Here is a 20776-nt window from a genome sequence, read left to right as displayed (position 1 = left end):
GGTAAAGGGTGGGAAGCAATTATTTTAATTAATTAATAATTAGTTGCTTATTATTATTAATTAAATAATTGAAAATTATATATTGAAATTGTTTAATTAATTTTAAGTGCAAGTTGTTGGGTTTATAGGGGTGGAGGGTGGGAAGTTTAAAAAAAAAAAAAATTAATAATAGGTTGTTAATTCTAGCGTGGTCCAGTTACTGAATTGAATACTATTTAGAGGTGGAGTGGAATGTAAGCAAATGGAGAGAACTCCTGAAATGCTGGTGCTTCTGAAAGGCATGTATGCCTGGTTTCCATGGCAGTCAGATATAAGACAGATCCTGACATGGGGATGACATGGGGATAACTTTGGGAAAGAACCAATACAAAAATTAAAACGTGTATCCACCGTTCAGATTTGATCATACATTGTTGGATGCTGAAAGGATGTACAACATATCTACACAACTCAGATTCCTAACATTTCGATTATTGATGACTTGGGAGACACATTACCCAATGACCAACCAGATTCTATACGGCCATCATCACAATCTCAGGGACAAATCAAAGAGTGTGTTTGGCATTCTAACTGTTGGGACGGCTGTCTCCTGGAGTTTTACGCTTTAGTTTTGAAAAATCTAGTCTTTTTTGTATGCAGGATAAGCTGAACGTATTTGTGAAAATGCAATCGATAATTTCTTTGAATCTATAGCATTGTGGGAATCATTGTTGGGATGGCCGTTGGCTCTGTGTTTTAGGGAATGATCAGTGGTCCATGGTTTATGTCAGCTAAGGATACGCAATACTCTTAAGTGGGAGCAAGATGAACCTGTCAAGCCCTTACACCTCATAGACGGGTGAAGATCTCTGGACCTGTTTTAAGAGTTTGACGGGTGGGTTGCACCATCACAAACTTAACGCAAAGTTAATATAAGTGCATTATATCCTATGGCACTTGTAATAAGACAGGATATCCGTCATGTTTGTGATGAAGTACCCATCTTCGATACTCTAATCAGGCCCTTTGAGCACTAAAAGTGCCTATTTTTGAGGCAGAGTCAGACACACAAATAAAAACCAATCAAACTAAAACAGATAATATGTGGGATGGATTCTGGCATGTTTGACAAAGGATAAAGAAAATAGACAGAATTAGGAACTGTGTAATACATTAGCTTGTGGTGACAGTGATGTTATTGCTATTTTCACGGACTTAAACAATAACTTCTCTTGCATTAGTGTATGTATATGTTGGAACTTCATTGGTACAAACCTATTTAAAGAAACAACAGAGGGCAATACATAGTACTTTACAGCACTTTGAGACATCCAGAGAAATGCATTAAGAGCTTTACTAGCATAAGCATAACATACGACACTGAGAGGTCTTCGATGCTGAGAGATCTAGACGAAGATTGAAGCAATGCCCCTTAGAGGTGAGTCTTTTGTTCCTTTCTTTTTTTATACAAATTATACAAAGTTTTTAAAAGCTTTTTCTGCTCATTCTGCAGAATGGGGTTAAGGCCACTGTTTGAGAGTGTACTACACCAATTACATGAACTATTGCTGAAAGTGCTGTATTTCCCAATTGTTAATTGCTATTTTATGCAAATCTTTTAGTCCAGCATCCTTTTTAATGTGGATGGTAAAACATATGTGGTCAAATCGATTTATGGTTAATTTATCCTTCCTCATCTTTCACTAGAAGACCAATTTAAACAAAGATAATGCTAATGCTTACATTACATATAGTTCGGGTGGACAAGCAAAAGCAGATAATGCAAGGACATTTGGCAGACCTAAGTATAGTATTATTAGTGAAATACCTGGTAGATATTTCAGGAAAAAAGTGGGTTTTCAGGTGTTTTCTGAAAGTTGGAAGGATGGGTTTAGTTTGGATACCAACGGTACAGAGCCCTAAGCAGCAGTTGTCACACCAGAGAATATGTGTTTTTGAACAAGAGAGATTTTGAAATGACGTACTTGAAGTTGTAGGGAGTTTTGACTTCTGTAGTTTCTTTGACAATCCAAGATGGCGAGGAATTTGGATAGGACTGCAGGTTTATTCAGGTGATTGGTTTATGGTAAGCAAAGGAGCATCATTTGATTTTCGTTCTTGCTGATATTGGCAGACAGTGCATACCAAGGGGAATGACTTGGTACAATCACATTTTTTGAATAAGTGTCTGTCTAGCCCCAGCGTGGTGAATTTTCTTGATCCGCATAAGCTAGGCCTCACGGCCTGTACCCTGGCAAGAATAAACCTAGCATCATCAAGCATCAAGGAGGCTTTATTAAGCATGGCTAATCACGCAGGAGGGTATCCAGGTACTGATGGACTTGCTGCTTAGGGTGCTTTCAGTTGAACAGCCATGTCTTGATGCCTTCTGGAATTCCAGAGAGGTGGAGGTCTGGAGGTGAAGGGGGAGCTTGTTTCCCCATTTAGCCACGAGGCAGGAGAAGGAGCGTCCTCCACTGTTGCTTTGGCAGACACAGGGGGTGTGCGCGAGGGAGGCGGAGCACAGGTGTCTGGAGAATTGGTGGACGTTTAGGCAGTGGTCCATGTATGCTGGTCCTTGATTGTGCAGGGCTTTGCAGGTGTGAATTAGCATCTTGAATTGACATCACTTCTGTATGGGGAGCCAGCTGATTTTCTCGAGGTGAGGGGGGATTTGGGTTCGTTCGGGGAGGTCGAGGATGAGTCTGGCTGATGAGTTCTGCATGGTTTGCAGTCTCTTCAGGAGGTGAGGGTTGTGATTCCTGTGTACAGTGCGTTGTCGTAGTCCAGGCGGCTGTTGACTAGGGCTTGAATGACGTTGATGGGAAGCCATTTTAAGTTTTTCCAGAGCATGCGAAGAGAGACGAAGCAGGCCGATGAGACTGAGTTGATCTGTCTTTTAATGGCAAGTTTGCTGTCCAGGATAAGGCAAAGGTTACAAGCATGGTGTGTCGTAGTGGATGAGGGTCCTAGTTTGGAGTGCCACCAGGAGACATTCCATGGGGAGGTGTTGTCACAGAAGATCAGCACTTCTGTTTTGTTTGTGTCGAGTTTCAGACAGTTGTTTTTCATCCATTCGGCAACGCTCCTCATACACCTGCTGAAGCTGGCTCTTGTGGTGATGGGGTCTTTTGAGAGTGAGAGAATGAGCTGGGTGTCGTCGGTGTAAGGTATGTTGTTTAGTCCATGGGCTCTGAGGATGTTGGCCAAGGGGGTCATGTAAGCGTACAGTACCGTGGGGCTGAGGGTTGAGCCTCGAGGAATGCAACAGATGGCATTCTTGGGTTCTGAGACGAATAGATGTAAGCCCACTCTCTGGGTTCTTCTGGTGAGCAAGGAGGCGATCCATTGAGGGAGTCTCCTAGGATTCTGATGTGATGTAGTCATTTTATCACGGTGTGGTGGGATACAGAGTTGAACGCTACCGAGAGGTCGAGGAGAATGAAGGCATCCATTTCTACCTGGTCGAGGAGGGTTCTGATGTCATCAGTGGCAGCGATCAGGGTGGTTTCGTTGCTGTGGTTGTGCATAATCCAGATTGGGCGGTGTCCAGAAGATGGTTATTCTCCAGGTGTTCTGTGAGTTGGCGGTTAATGGCTTTTTCGAGGACATTGGCACGGAAGTGGAGCAGAGAGATGGGAGAATAATTCTTGAGTTCACTGGGGTCAGCGGACAGTTTCTTGAGAAGGGGTTTGATTTCGGCATGTTTCCTTACTTTGGGAAGGTGGCTGAGGTGATAGATGCATAGAAAATGGTAGTGGGTTTGCTGCTGATCTTCTGGGTTGAAAATATGGTGTGGACAGGGGTCCGTGGGGGTTCCAGAGTGTCAGAAGTTCATGATAGCTGAGGTGTTTTAAGTGGTAAGCTGGTTCCAGGTGGAGAGTAGGTAGTTGGGGCTTGCATCTGTGGGAGTGAGTTGACCGAAGAGGTCAAAGGGGGTAGACTGGGGTGAAAACTTCTTGTAGATGGTGAAGATTGTGTTGCAAAGTTCCTGGGAAGTGGTGATGTTTTCGTCAGCTGAGGGTTTGGAGAACTCTCCGATGATGAGGAAGAGTTCTTTGCTCTGGTTTGAGCTGACTTTGATGCGGCCTGCCAGGGCGTTCTTGTTTGTCTCTTCAGGAGCTTGTGGTAGTGGTTGAGGGCTGACTTGAAGGTGGCTCTGTCTGCGGAATACTTGCTGGTGTGTCATTTCCCTTCTAGTTGCTTGTAGTTGCATTTTGTGGTTCTTAGCTCCATGGTGTACCATCTGGGTTTTTTGGTGGATCTTTTGTGATTGCTGGGCTTAATGGGGGTGACTGTCAGTGCAGTCAGTGATCCAGGCTGTGAAGTTCGACAGACTGTTCCAGGTCAACAGCGATGTCAGGGAGGGAAGTGTTAAGGGCATCGATCCACTGGTTCTCTGACACTTTGTTCCAGATGTGGTGTGGGGTACTGGGAGGCCTGGTGGTGGTGGTGGGGGGTCTGATGATGACGAAGTGGACGATGGCGTGGTCTGTCCAAGTGAGCTTGGTTATATGACTCTACTTGACTCTGACTCTTAGCTGTGAAGATGGGGTCAAGCGTTCGTTCTGTGCTGTGAGTGATGCCGGAAACTAGTTGGGTGAGGCCAATGTTGTCCATGCTTTCGAAGAAGTGTGCGGTGTTGTTGAGGTTGTTGAGGTAAAACTCAGGTCTCCGAGGAAGATTTAGTCCTTGGAGTCTATGGCAAGTGCGGCAATGAAGTCAGGAATGGCGTTGCAGAAGTGAGGGGGCCTCTGATGGTGGATTTGCTATCAAGTAGGAGTTTGAAATGTAAGCGTTCCATGATCGGGGTGGTGTCATCTGCTGTGGTGTGCAATGGATGTTTTCTTTGTGGATGATGTCGATTCTGCCACCGTGTGTGTTAGTATGGTTCCGGGTTGCTATCTTGTGGCCATTCTGTGTCGCTGAGGCAATGCGGGGAGCAGTTGAGGGGTTGAGCCAGGTCTCGGTAAGAAAGATGATGTCAGGGGTGAGGGTGGTGATGATGTCCCAGATCTTGGTGGTGTGCTTGCAGAGTGATTACGCATTGAGCAGGAGGCAGTCAAGTTGAAGGCGCTCCGATGTTGCAGGAGAAGAGACAGTTGCAACAGGTAAAAAGGTCCTACCGTAGATTGTGGGGAAGAGCAACAGGAGTTGTTGTTGTGAGGTCTGGGTTCCAGGGCTCGAAGCTCGGTAGCAGTGTTTCTGCGAGTGATGGAAGAACCACGGTTCCTGGCACTGGGTGAGGACCTAGAGGACACAAGGGTGCTAAAAGAGAGCTGGCAGCACAGCGTTTCAGTTTTATGCCCTGGCAATTCAAAAAACATTTGAAATCTAGAGCACACCTTACATGTTTGTCCTTGTGCAATAACATCTGGAATCGTTTTCTCAAGAGAACAAATGCAATCTTGCAGATAATATATGAACAATAAGTGAATGTCACCATGCTGTGAGACAAATTCGTCAGATTTGGGAAAAATGCTGTGGCAGTAATTAGAGGCTCCTACAATGGCATTCCAGCATACAAGGCTCTGTAATAACAACGTAACTAATAAAGGAATGACTTAAGTAGAGCCCATGACTCCATAGCTAAAGCGTGGTGGGCAAACACAGGGGAAATGAAACAATACCCCCACAAGCTAGCTTAAGTCTCCTGCCTGTTGGTTTCTTTTTAACAAACATGGTTAGTTTTTTTATTAAAGACAATATCTCTGTCCTCTAGATCTCACACCTACGTAGAAGCCATCTGGATTAGCAGGGCAGAAAAATTCTGAATGACAACAGTAAAGGACAATGTACAATAGCCATAACAGCTCACACTTCCTGATATAACCTACTTTATTTAGCTTGATCTTTCAACCTCCATTCTAACTTTAGGCTCCTTTATTCTTTAATTTGGTCACTGGTAAATTGTTCTTTGTTTAGACAACTATTATTGTGTTCAAGAGTTCAAATGGTAAAAAAAACATGAGCACTTCAGTTTTTTTGGGCGGGGTTTTGTGTTACACACACACCACACATACGTATCGGGTCAGTGATAATAAAGGATTAAAATGACAGTGTAGTTAGGAGTCAAAATGAGAAAAGAACATTTCAAAACTGAGAAACCTCTGAAATTAGCCAGTTATAAATTACTGACGTAACTATAACTTGTGCCCCTGTCCTGTAATGGCTATGACCTCACATATGACATCATCCATGACATGTTAAATAACATACAATAGAATCATGGATGACATCTCAAATTATATAATTGATGGGATCACTGATAACACCATCCAGTCATTGTCACAGCATCCAATAGGGTTTGTGGAGTTGAAGTAATTCGGTACGCTACATCTGTACCAAATTTTCACCGCCAATCAAGTTATAATGAACATAACCTTTGACCACATGCTCAACACAGAGCAAATCTGTCAAATTACCCACATTGTGTGGATGTTAACCTTTTTGTACTGGCATCCACCCACCCAACAAACAAAGGGCATCCCTTAGACTTTAATGGGATCTCCCCCTTTTTAAATTTTGAACACCATTCAAAAAAAGAGTTTGTACTCTATTCACCTTAACAGGATCACCCTCCAAAAGACATTGTATTACCCACAAATTTACATCAATAGGTTGGCAGGCATGCATTTGTCCCCAATAAGAACCCTTCTCTCAGATCATACAGAAAAACCTCCACAGTTTAGCAAAATACACTGCACATAATTCTGGGATGAGGATAAAGGCACATAACTTTTGAGCCATGCTTGGGGGGTGGGGGGGCGTGGCCTGACAGCATGGCTGCCTAGACGTGTCTTTAGTGAGCTCCGTGCGGCGGCCCGATATCCTTTAATATCCTACCTTATCCTGGCTTCAAACTGAACCTGGATTGTAACCGGAGCGGCAGCAGACCCTGTACAGTAATTGTACTGACTGTGAAGGTGATTCTACGGCCTTGGGGCTCGAAATACCGAGATGACCCAGAATGCGTAGCAGCGCCATTTTGTTTACGAGGAATCTGGGGCACGGACCTGTGGGAGAGTGTTGAGTGCCCGAGTGCCCCTGGGGATCATCTTGCAGACCTGCCGTACTGAGTTGTGTGAACCCAGGACCCTGCGGTGAAGATCCTGATCCCGTATTTGCCCCGCGGTGCATGCTGAGCCACCAAAGGATTGCCGGAGCCCGGAGGCAAAGCCTGACACCCTGAGCGGGAGGAGCACTCTGATTGCCCTGCTGAGCCGGACTCGCTCTGTGCCGACGGTGAGAATCCCTCCTGGGCGGGCTGAGTAGTGGGAAGTTTCCGCTTGGCTTCACCTGAGCCCTGTTTGCAATTTATGGTGCGTGACTCCCCTTGGCGAGACGGAACGACTTGAAATGCCGGAGACACTCACGGAGCCCCAATTTGCTTCTGGACACTGTGGCACCACTGTGACAATTAGCACCATGATCTTCTGATTGGGCTATCCCGGCACTGCCCTATAGACCTGGATGTGTGGGGGTACCTGCAATGCATCGTCGTTTTGCACCTCAGCTGCATTTACTGGCCACGCTCAGTAGGGTTAAGGACTGTGGATTACACCTGGCATTCAGCAGACCCTCTGTATGTAATTTTCATCATTAGGAGCTGCGTGATCTGCTGCTGGGAACCCCACGGCGTTATAGGGGGTGTATGTAACTGGCCCTTATTGCTGGGAAGACTCGTGAAGAACGCATGGCAGATCTGGCACGCCCTGGTGTGGTGTAATCCCAGGGGCGGCTCATGACTGTGCTATGAGGTGGATGGGTGGTGGACGATGATTTGAACACTGATTTGAAAACTGATTATTCTGCTTTGGGGTCCCACCTTTACTGGAGAGTATAGGGGAGCTCTCTTCTGGAGTTCTCTGTCAAGGTCCCGCAGCCCACTACTTGGAGATGCTGAGCAGTGGCTTGCACATCTGACTGAGTACGAAGGCGCAGAACAATAAACTTTAATCCACCCGAGTCCCAGCTGGGATTATACGGGGAGTACAACCGGACAAAGTGGTGGACCGCTCGTACTTGAGGTGAGCTTATTGATCATTGAAGAGGCGCTTTGGCTGTTCCCCCAGTGGGAGGTGTTATCCGGAGTGAGTTCCCGTTCAGCCCTCTGTGTGCCATGGTGAAGGACAAGCCAGTAAAGTCGCAAGCAAATAAAATACTGAACTATGCCCAGCCGGTCTTCCATGGCCCTAACGAAGCTGCCGGGTACCCAGCGACTGACAGGGGTACTACGGAGGGTGGAGCTGAGGACGCACCAACACTGATGGATGTACTGCGTGCCGTCCAGTCCACTAGAGATGAGATGATTAGGAAGATTGACGCAGTAGCTATAGATGTTAATCTCCTGCGCTGTGACCTCCGGAAGGTTTCAGACAGAGTAACGGTCACAGAGAAAGATACCGAAGCATTAAAAGAAGAAGTGAAAAACCTTAGCACCACGTGGGGGAGTTAAAACGTCAGGTGGTTAAGCTCGATGACCGAGTGGAGGATGCTGAAGGACGGTCCCGACGGGGAAATCTACGCTTTGTGGGTTTTCCAGAAAAGGCAGAGGGTCCCACAGTTGAACTGTTTTTGGAGGATTGGATCACCCGAGAGATGGCCCCTAAGCAGTTATCGAAGTTCTTCAGCGTGGAGAGAGCGCATCGAGCGTTGGCAGCTCCCCCCCCCCCCGAGGCCTGAAGCCCCCCCTCGAGCTATTATTGCAAAGTTGTTTAATTTTAGAGATCAGGATCTTTTGCTTCAGCTCCCTCGCTGCGGACGAAGATTCTTCTTCGAATGCCACTCTATTTCAGTGTATCTGGATTATACACAGCGTGTTCAGAAGCAGACCTTTGTGGCAATCAAGCGGCGCCTTCGAGATCTAAACTTGAAATACAGCCTTATGTTTCCGGCGAAACTCCGGGTGGTGAGTGATGGCCGTATCCTGTTTTTTTTCTTGGGAGAGGAGGCGAGAGACTGCTTGGATACTAGAGCCCCAGAAGGATGACGGTTGGTCCTCTCTACGAGTTCTGGCGAGACACCTTCCTTACTGTCCACGATGGGAGGTTGCAGACAGTCCGCCCGTCAGAAGCCGCGAAGGAGAACAATGAGCCTGGGCCGTGTCACGGTCTGTCGGGATGGGATACTACATGCTTCAGATTCGGAGGTGGTTCCGGACTCTATGGCACCGACACCAGATCTTGTGAGGGACGATGGGGGGCCAGGCAGTGGTCATGAATGACCTTCTTTCCGAGCTGGGCATTGACTGCTGAACTGTACAGATAAGTTGTCCTTGAGTACCTGTTAATAAGTGGTCCTAGGAATAGGAGGGTTTAAGATGCCTGGGAGGTTGTGTTTCGAACTGTAGAGGGGACTTCTTTCTAACAATCTTACTTTCATTGACATGAACGGGCTGAAAGCCGTTCTGGTGTAAGTCTTGCAATTTTGTAAAAGGAGTGGCCGCCGGAATGGTGATCCCCCACTAGAGCCTAGGTCTGCTGAGGTAGCTTGAGAGCAATCTCGCTCCTCGACGTTACCTGTTCTCTTGCACATCGTTTGATTAAATATTTATATTGAGATCTTGAATATGGCTGCCCTGGGTCCTGACCCTGGAAAGGTCGTGCAGCCATTGCAGTATTGGTGGGAATGGGGGGGGGAGAGGGAGGTTTGGGGCAGTGTGCACTGTATCTAATGTGTAATGTTTTTGCGCATGCCAATCTTTACTACTGCCCGGGGGTGGGTGTTTGCTTTTTGAAAGTTTTTTTTTATGTTGGGGAATTTACATGTCTCGACATATTATGCCATGGCACAGGGATCTGGACATACTCGAGGGGGAGATTCTCTCGGGGCTGTGGTTGATGTCAACTGCTTATTACAACGACGCCTTGACAGCACAAACATTGAGGTTTCTTAGCTGGAATGTCCGTGGGTTGGCAGCCCCAGATAAGCGCCGTAGAATATATGCTTTCCTGAAGAGATATAACATAGCAATAGCTGGGCTGCAGGAAACACATGTCTGGGGAAATTCAATTGCGAGTCTCCGTAAACAGTGGAGGGGACAGTTGTATGCCACATCATACTCTGGATTCGCACATGGGGCACTCGTGTGGGTGGCGCCTGGAGTTCCCTTTCACCATATCCAGCATGTGCTTGACCCTGAGGGGCGATGTGTCATTGTGTTTGGCAGGAGGGAAGGAAGAGAGATCTGCATTATTAACGTTTATGCCCCCAATCTAGATTAATCTGATTTCTACACAGCTGTTCTGAAGGCGGCGACTCCCTGCATAGGAGCTGAGATTCTTTTCTTTGGAGATTTTAATTGTGTGTTTGATGGAAAATTAGATAGAGAACCCCCGAAGGAGCGTACTAAACCCCGCATGGTGACATCCCTAACTAATATACTTCAATGTATGCGTCTTAGGGACAAATGGAGAGCCCGCAATCCCAAAAAAAGAGAGTTCTCTTGCTTTACTCCAGCGGCTAACACTCTTTCCCGAATTGACCATTGTTTTCTCTAAGCGGACCTCTCTGCTGCAACAGAAGGCATTTCTTATCTGCCGCGGTATTTATCTGATCATGCCCCACTGTTATTGACGGTGTCTAGAGGACCGGGACGACCGTCCATCCCGCTTTGGAGACTACGATCAGAGGCCCTTACGGACCCCCCATATGTGCAAACAGTGTCGGAGGCTATTCAACATTATTTCGTCGAAAATTGGGGTTCCACCTCTGCTAGAGCCACTGAATGGGAAGTTTTAAAAGTTGTGATCAGGGGAGTCTGTATTAGGACTACCTATGGGGTTCAACACCAACTCAATGTTGATATTGACTCCCTGGAAACACGACTAAAAACCACAGAGACCACACTCTATAAGACCACAACAAATATGGCCGAGTGGACATGGGTTAAGGGAGAATTACTTGAGGCTTGGTCCCGCTTGGTGAAGTATAGATATACCACTTATAGACAATGACTTTATATGGAGAGCGACAGGTAAGGACCACATCTAGCGCGATTGTTTCGCACTGAAACTGAACAGACTCCGTTGCTGCAACTTCATAATGATAAAGGGGAGGTGTTACACACACAAACTGCGATACTTGCCGCATTTGCAGATCACTTACAACAGACATGCACGGCGGCCCCCCGGTCCGATCGCAGGCCATGTTAGATTATTTACGTGCAGGGACACTCCCTACCCTGAAAGAGACAGATGCTGAGGCCTTGGGAGCTGCGCCTACTAGAGAGGAGACGTTAACTGTAATTAAGAGCCTGCAGTCTGCAAAATGTCCCGGTAGTGATGGCCTCCCGACTGAATTTTATAAAATGTTTGCTCCACAGTTGGTAGATCATCTCCTAGAAGTGTACAACGAGGCTCTCGGGAGGAGGGCACTCCCTGCCACCATGATGGAAGCTCTGGTGTCTATGGTCAGGAAGGGATCCCCTGTCCCTGAATTCTTATAGGCCCATATCTCTTTTAAATGTTGATAAGAAGATACTTAGCGGAGTATCGGCAGCACAAATTCAGCCTTATATGGTCCGACTGGTCCATCATGACCAGGCCGGTTTTATTCCTGGTCGGAACACTATGCATAATTTAAGGCGAATTGCACATATCTGGCACGATCCGCACTTACTAGATGACTGGGCCTTATGTCTTTTAGACATTAAGCAGGCCTTTGATACTGTTGAATGGGACTATATTTGGGCAGTGCTTGCTAAAATGGGGTTGGGGGACAAATATTTGAGCTGGGTGAAGCTTCTTTATATTCGACCGACGGCTCGGGTCCGTCTCCGCAACCATGTATCTGACAGTTTGGAACTCCAAAAGGGTACTCGACAGGGTTGCCCCCGTCGCCCCTGCTTTTCGCATTGGCGATGGGGCCATTGGCGACTGCATTGCGACACCAGATGGCACGGTGGGGTGTGCCAATAGGCCCGTCAGTGCATGGGGTGTCAATGTATGCTGATGATACCCTGGTGTATCTCCGTCATCCCAGGGAGTCGGTCCCGGAGCTACTTCGGGAGTTCACTGCTTTTGTGGAGATTGCCTTAATCCGGGGAAATCTCAGCTTTTCCTATGGGAACCCTGAGGGACAAAGATGAGTGTGAGCTGCCCGCTGTGGGGATGCGCTGGGTCACTGACTCGGTGCGATACCTGGGGGTCCGGTTCCTCCACACACCGGAGACTTATTTGGAACATAATATGGGACGATGTGTAGAGGGTATCCGCAAGTCGGTTGAGTTTTGGCGTACCTTCCCCTTATCACTAATGGGACGTGTGGCTCTGAAGAACCTCCTATAGCGGCCCTTGTGAGTCTTGCCGAAGGCCGTAGACTGGTCTCTCATATATATCAAGCATTGAGGGTGGATCTCACTGCGCATCCGCTTCCGATCCAGTCTAGATGGGATGAAGTACTGGAGATGCCCCTTACAGATTCTGAATGGAAGAGGGTACACCAAGGAGTAAAACAAATCAGTTCCAATACCAGATTTAAGTTATGCAATTTAATGTTGTTCATCAAACCTATTTAATCCCGCGAGTGCTTTATAAAATATACCCAGATCGTTCCTCCTGTTGCCCCAGATGTGGTTATGGTGACGCCTCAATTTTGCATATGTTATGGGAGTGGCCGAGACTGCATTTTTTTTGGGACTCCATACTAGAGCGCTTGCGACGGGTCACAGTATGGAAGCTACCCCAGTCCTTTTAAAGAAACTGGCCTGCTTCACACACAAAACCCTTCACGGCCCCTAACTACCTGAACAACAAACTGGTAAGAGCAGGTCAATCCAGATCGCTGAGAAGCTCCAACTCACTTCTTCTTATTCCTCCGAAACTGAAAAAGAAAACCACACAATACCGATCGTTCTCTGGCAAGTCTCCCAGGATGTGGAATGCTCTCCCTAGAGTCCTCAGATGCAACCCCTCCTTCTCCTGTTTCAAAAGGGACCTGAAAATCCATCTCCTTAACAAATACTTTCCTGACCAACGTCAACTAACCTAGACTTTAATATCCGAGTTTACTCCTCTCTCTTGACATTCAAGGATAGTTGGCGACCGGACTGTGTTAACCACCTTATCTTCCATGCTGTATTTTTTTTATCCCTGGTTTTGCTTCCTTACTGCCTGCCTACTATGTTAAGCAATTTCTGTCTGTTTTTCTTTACAGTATGTATGTAAAGCGCTCTGATACCTACGGGTCAAGCTAGCGCTATATAAAACTTTTAAAATAAATAAAAAATAAAAGATACTGTTGGGTTTACTCCCCTGTCCCAAGGGGAAGAAGCTTACTCGTAGATTTCTCCAACTGGGGTTAGTACTGGCACAGAGACGAATAGCGATCCACTGGATGAGTTCCCAACCCCCCAAAGTGGAAACTTGGGCCAAGGACTTGAGGGTATCAGCGATAGCAGAATTGATCCGTATGAAGAGGGTTAGGAGGGATGAAAAGTTGGAACAAGATGCTAGGACCTGGTATACTTTAATATCGGAAGTCCTCTTAGAGGTCGCCTCTGAAAGGCAAATATCGAACGAAAGTTGAAACACACGTAGACCGCGCTGATGATGAAACTGAGGTGCAGCGTTTGGACACCCTCAGGATGAGCACAGAGTAATCACACTGCTGTTAAGAGTGATCGATGAAGTGACATATGGCGTGACCAGAGACTTTCTATGTACGTGACCAGGGTGGGAGGGGAGGTGGGGTTGTTTATAGAATTCTGTTCTTGTGGCTTGTTTATTGGGAAATCTAAATTTGTTACATGCATTATAAAGAGTAGAGGTGCAGATATTTACGGTTAGTATACTCTTCCTTGTTCAGAAGGTATTATTTTCTTCTTGAATATTTTCCAGTACAATCTTAGCTAAGTGTCGAAATGTTGAGATTACATTCTACCGTTATTTTATAAGATTGATTTGAGCTGAGAGATTGATGTATCTGTACTGATTTTCTGAAACCGGAAGGTTTACACCCTCAATAAATAAAAACATATTTAAAAAAAAAAAAAAAACTTTTGAGCCATGCTTACAAAACTAGTATGAGATATACCACCTCTAGCTGGGTTCACTCTACATTCTACATTATTCAACAACCTTCTGTACCTCAAAATCTTAGGAAACATTCTGGAATATAATCATTCACACCTTAAAAATGTCCTTGTTACACAGAATGAGTCTTAAGTACTGTATTAAAGCAATTTAGCATGTACATGTATCCAGACATCCAATGATGGATATTCTTTTGTCAACAGAGGCTTTTGTTTACTCAAAGACTTTTTGCAAGAAGGTTTGGCATTCAGCCACAACCTACTTATAAGTTGAGATGGATGTGGGTCCTTTTCAAGTAATAAGTCCACACCCTTCTGTCCACTGGGAACCAAGTGCCTAATTGTAGCACTTGACTCTCTAAGGGTAGCCAGACAGAGCAGTCCAAGTCCTACTTTGGGGAGGTGTTGTGGGCTAGTACCCCAGTTCACTAACATGCGTACAAGAAATCATTGTACAATAAGATTGTTTACTTATAAAAATGCAAAATAATGTATTACATACACACTACTTAATACTATGCATTAATTTACAAATATGTACATAAAAGACAGGTTAAAATACATATGGTGACAGCCTCCTAGAAGTTCACATCCTTAGTGAGTCCAGAACCCTATCACTACCATACCTACACATATAATAGACACAATACAATGGAGTGTTGTTATCTAAAGGCACGCCTATTGGCTTTATTCCAGTGTCACCACATTAATGAAAGCAGAAATAAGTCATAACAAGCCAGTGCAACACCATGAAATGTGCTATGGGCAATACCATCATGCAATGATATTTATTAGGGAATGTAATGTTTCACTGTTTACCTTGAAATTGTTAATACAGCATTTCAAGACATTTCAATGACCTTTGCTTAAACATGTATTGATTCACTGTTAACCCATCATTGTCAATAAAGTGATTCAATTTCAACAAAATGCATGCATTAGTTTTTCTTCTACTTTCAACATACTGAAATCACATCCTTAGGAACCCCAACAGGGGTCCGCACACTCCAGAGCCTTCAAACACAAGTTCCTGCTATAGGAACACTTGAAGTAAGACTAACCGCCTCCTGGGGTCATCAATCTGACCGTCAGGAGACTTAGCATGATGTTTTTGGCTGATGCAAGTGTGGACCATTGAGGGGTGTCCTTAAGCACTCTTTTCACCATCAATAGCTTAAAAATGTCCTTCCAAGATAGCTATTCTTTTGACCACTATTGTAAGAAGTATGTTTATAGCCAGTTTATAAAGCAATGGTCTAATTTGTTAAAAGGCTGTCAAGGTGTTCTTGGTCACTATTTATATCGATTGTATGTATATGTACCAAATGGACAATATGTGCCTGATACACAGAGGTAAACTTACACTTTTGTGTGACTTTACGATTGTTTGCTGTTCACAAACGGATATACGAGTAGTATGTTTATGAGTGCGGAGTCTCCACACATAAAAAGATAGGCCTTTTTATTTACGGAGACTCTGTACTCACAATGATACTACTCGTAAATCCCTTTTTAAATAGCAAACAATTGTAAAACGTACACAAAAATGTAAGTTTAATTTTGAGAATCAGGCTTTATGTTTATACCTTTTTTCATGTTTGCGTAATTCCTGCATAGGGCAGATACCTCTTAATAGAAATGATCGTCGTACCACATTATGAAAGCCTGGGGTTGGGTTAAATAATAATAATAATAATAATATAGATATATATAATGGTAATCAGAGCCTCTGGGGTATCAACCCCCTGCACAAACGAGTTGATTTTATAAGCTGCATGTCTAGGATATTGGTTGATTGTATGTTTTGTCATAGTTTTGAGCACCTTTGCAAGACTGTATTAGGATATTAAAATGATTTGGTGAAAACCGCAACTCAAATAAGCTTGAAGGGTGGTGCTTCTCAGGATATTCCATTCACTATAATAATATTTAATAAGCTTGGAGACCAAAAATGTTTTTGATAGAGTGGAGTGACTTCTTTGCATTTCCATGCCATTTTTAGGACACTACTGAAGGCTATTATAGTCACCCAGGAAGAAGAATTCCCCAAAACAGGACATGCAAATATTTAATTTTTCTTATAACCTCCAGCACAATAATTAGAAGAAATAATCATACAGGGGAGGGTCTACACAAAGACTTTTGGTGAGGTTGGCGCTTTACACCATTCTGAACATTGCTTAAATTACAGAAGAGATAAAGTTCTGGAAAATCAATAAGGAGTATCCTATGAAACTCAAAAAAGCAGCCACAAAAGGGTATACAATGCAAGCACAGATAGGTCAAAAGTAGTTTCAGTCACATATGGCTACAAACACTAGTTTTACAAAACGATATCCCTCCTGGGACCCTGAAAGGTCCTGTGGTGGTGAAATTAGAAAAAATAAAGGAAGGGGAGAACAACCGTCAATGATGTAGGAGGGGGTGTTCTGGAGATGAACAGAACACCTATAGCAGCCTGCACCTTACTGATTCACTAATTTCCCCGGGTTGTAAGGTGGGAAGGGAGGGAGACCCTTTTGTTATTATAGCCCTCACTCACTCTAATAGTGACATGCTTCATCATGGGGCTCACCCTGGCTCTTAAAGGTCAAGGTGGACTCGACCATATTCCAGGGAGCACTTGTGGAGATTTTGGATATGTAGGCGTAACATTAAAGATAAAATTCCTCTCCCACTCCTAAAGTATCCTTTATTTGTGGAGTGGGGGAAAGGTTAAAAAAGACTATGGTAGGGTTGGAAGATGTGATGATTCAATGACCCTAACTGAACACCAACATGTTTCAGCCCATTTGGCTTTATAAAATGTCAAGATTATTAGCAGTCTGCAGTGTTGCACGTGCTCCAACTACTATGTATAGACTGTTTGTTAGGTCCAGATCATCTGTAGCCAGTGGACTTGTAACTTTGTTTCAGACTTTACCGAACAACATAATTGAGACAACAGATATCACAACAATTGTTAAAATGTCTGAGGAGCTGATATTGGAAGTGGGAGCCTAATATTGGGGTAAAAGTTTGACCCGCCTGCACAAGATCGTACTTTCTTCAAATCCAAAGAAACGGAAGACTTTATTTTAGAAATCTGTAGTATGCCCCTTGCAGAGAAAAGTGAAACGTAGTCCAAGGGGCTTGTGTGTTTGTTTCTGATGCATACCCCGCCCGGGGAGGCTGTCATACATTACAACACCCTGTCCTGTTCTTGAAAATGTTTGCAAAAGGGTGTTTGTCAAACTGTTGGAAATGTAGTAAATAGCAGGAGGTCTAAGCAGATGTCAGATAGATTCATGTAGCTGTGCCCTCTTCGTCAAGATGTTCCTATTACACTATAATTTGGTAAATTAGGTGATGAACATAGGGCATGATGACCAACAAGCTCAGTAAAAGTGTTACATTTACTAAATGGACATTTTTTCAATTTAAAGAATATTTAGGCACTTTTCTTTGACTATGTTTTTGGAGAACTTTGTTCATAGGAATTGGCATTCATATTACATATGTAGAAATTGAAAGCTTAACAATGAGCATTCTGTATCTACCATTGAAAATGTTGGGGGAATGAGGAGCAAGGGTGGTTTGGGCGTTAGAAGGGGCACACCATGTTTTTAACTTATAAGATATATTTGAATTGAGAACATACATACAATTTTCATTGGAAGGAGAGGGCATTCACAGTCTGCCGGAAATGTCCAATCAATCAATCAATGATTTGTAAAGCGCACTACATACCCGTGAGGGTTTCAAGGCGCTGGGGGGAGGGGGGAGGCTGCTGCTATTGGTCGAAGAGCCAGGTCTTAAGTTGTCTCCTTAAGGTCAGCAGGTCTTCCGTTTGTCGCAGGTGGAGGGGGAGGGAGTTCCAGGTCTTGGCGGCGCGGTGGGAGAAGGATCTAGTTCTCCGTATGTGTGGGACCGTGGCCAGGGCATGGTCAGCGGAGCGGAGTTTCCTGTTGGGTACGTAGAAGGAGAGTCGACTGTTTAGATAGGCTGGGCCGGTTTTGTGGAGTGCCTTGTGTGCGTGGATCAGGAGCTTGAAGGAGATTCTTTTGTCGACTGGGAGCCAGTGCAGGTTCCTCAGGTGGGGGGTGATGTGGTCGCGGCGTGGGACGTCGAGGATCAGGCGTGCAGAGGCGTTCTGGATTCTTTGTAGTCTGTTGATGAGCTTGGACGAGGCTCCGGCGTAGAGGGCGTTTCCGTAGTCAAGTCTGCTGCTGACTAGGGCCTGGGTGACTGTTTTCCTCGTGTTTGTCGGGATCCATCTGTAGATCTTGCGGAGCATGCAGAGGGTGTTGAAGCAGGTGGAGGAGATTGCGTTGACTTGTTTGGTCATGGAGAGTTTCGAGTCGAGGATGACTCCCAGGTTGCGTGCATGGTCGGTGGGGGCCGGGGGGGACGCCAGTGACGCGGGCCACCAAGAGTCGTCCCAAGCGGAGGGGTTGGGCCTGAGGATAAGGATTTCTGTCTTGTCTGTGTTCAGTTTGAGGCGGCTGTCCTCCATCCAGTCTGCGACGGCCTTCATTCCCTGGTGGAGGTTGGATTTGGCAGTGAGGGGGTCCTTGGTGAGGGAGAGGATCCACACTTCCTTTAACACACAAAAGGTGATGGGAGGCTGCTTGCAATCGGTCTAACCACTGGCAATCGCTCGGGGTAGCACTTCCACCCATCATTCTTTTGCTCACCATGCCACCCCAGTTTAGACCCAACCATATGCAAACCAGTCTTGACTTTCATTCTGCATGGGAACAGTCCATCCTGAACTGCCAAGCCAGGTCCTCCCTGAACGGGAACACAAGCAACCCAGGACTGGTTTTGCACTAGTTGTCGGCTCATCAGCTGGGCACACACAGTTTGGAATAATATGAAAATGTAAATCTTTTTATATAAGTTTCCAGGTATCAAGGAACTATCAATTGCAGCAAATGAGATATATTTGGAAACATATTTGTATTCCTCTCATTGAATTCTGCATGAGTATTATTTATGTTTTTCCTAAAAAACATGATCCTATCAACTTCTAAATAAAATACAAACATTAAAGACTTCATAAAAACAAAAGTTTGTCAGTGCTCGAATGAGTCTGTGTTCACTCCTACCTCTAGCAGTTAGCTTCTTTGTGTTAATTATCTTGGCAGCAAATTCTTGGGCAGACAGAACTTTCACGCACCGGCGCACAATGGAGAATGCACCCCTGAAAAGAAACAGAATGTGAAAAATAAATGTAGTTATCAGTGTCTCAAAAAGCATTAGAAAGATTAGGTTGCCCATGCCAGGATTCCTTGCTTTCTTTAAAATCTTTTTCAAATAGTTCAGAGCATTATTACCTAAACTCTACATCTGTGTACACATGGGTGCATCCGGTAATATAAGCAGATTGGATTTCCTAACCTTGGTGTCCCACAATTTGGTTTCAGTTGCAGTTGGCTTTAATTCACTTATTTCCCCAACTCAAACTCTGGATAACTCTTATAAATAGAGACACAGGTTGGGTGTTGATCAACTTACACCCGTTATTGCTTCTTGTGGTGTTGAACGGTACAATAAGAAGTAGGAGCAGGTGCTAATGGCAAGTAAGTTTAATTCTTCAAACTGGAGTCTTTGCTGGTGACAGCATCCGTCATCTCATTGCAAGCAGCTAACCATCCACTGTTTAACGCCCCCCTTAAAGTACCACACATTCATTTCAACTCTTGAACAGAGCGCACACATACAAACCAGCATGCAAAGTAATTATAACCAAAAATAAGGCAAGTAAAGCTCAACCGCACACTGTGAAAGAATGTAATCCCCCCGATAAAACACACCTCCTCCTTTATGAAATAAAACTTTTAGCCCATATGGTAACCTTTGAAACATTCAGGTAAAATGATACTAAGTCATATTCTGTTAAAATTATTCCCATTATTATCACACATGGCATCACTCTCCGCCCTCATTTTTTTGTAACTTGTCTAAGCATCATTTCCACTCCACCAGTTTTGACATCTTCATGCATAGTGGAAATGTGCCTCAAATTATCACTCCCTGACAAGTCGAACCTACCGTCCGGTCCAACAACTTGTGCCGTTCTCTATCATGCCCCCGTGACCAAATCTCGAAATAAATGGCTGCATGTCTCATACCTTTATTTCGGATTCTCACCTATAGCTTTCCCTGAATTTTCTGCAGTCTGACTACCTTGTTCAGTCTAACTACCTTGTTCAGACTCCACCGACCTTTCCTCTTCATGATGACAACATTTCTGACATTTCTAACTACCGGTTGCAGTTGTGACTGTGTAAACATGAATCTCCGTTGCTGATGCACCCTGGCTTCTTAATATTAACACAGTCACAAACGTTCACTCTATTTTCTTTAGCCTTAAATGTGCAGCCTGCTAGTCTTTCAATAATACAAAAGGTGCCTCTCCAGATGTCTCTTGTAGTGCGTTTGAGAACTCTTCATTTTCTGCTGTACATAGGTCTCCTCATCCAAATTAGATAACAGGGCTGTTTGTATGCCTTCCTTTATAAATCTGTTAGTGCTTTCCGCCAACCTGTTGCATTGATGTGAATACAAAGCAACATTGGACTGTGTAATTCCCAAATCCCCACCCAATTCACCAAGTAAATTTCTCATTTTATAGCACTATTGTCAGAAACAAACCCATGGTTATATCCACAGTGATACTTCTTTCAAATGAATAGTGAATCCATTAGAAGAATAATACATTGTTGCAATCACATAGCCCATGTGATCAGGCAGACACATAAATGGTGTTGAAAA

At 44.7% G+C, this 20776-nt stretch overlaps 1 protein-coding gene across 5 annotated transcripts in view; it reads right to left on the bottom strand.

The window, feature by feature from the left end:
• Window positions 1–20776, bottom strand: part of CAMK2A (calcium/calmodulin dependent protein kinase II alpha) — a 614478-nt gene that overhangs the window by 494209 nt on the left and 99493 nt on the right. For all 5 annotated transcript variants that reach the window (XM_085617723.1, XM_085617725.1, XM_085617726.1 and 2 more), the window contains exon 2: window positions 19108–19202. In XM_085617723.1, coding sequence (XP_085473849.1) covers window positions 19108–19202 — 95 coding nt within the window. The remainder of the gene's footprint in view (window positions 1–19107; window positions 19203–20776) is intronic.

Source organism: Triturus cristatus, chromosome 7, assembly GCF_964204655.1.
Source record: "Triturus cristatus chromosome 7, aTriCri1.1, whole genome shotgun sequence".
NCBI lineage: Eukaryota > Metazoa > Chordata > Amphibia > Caudata > Salamandridae > Triturus > Triturus cristatus.
This window is presented reverse-complemented; position numbering and strand designations above follow the sequence as displayed.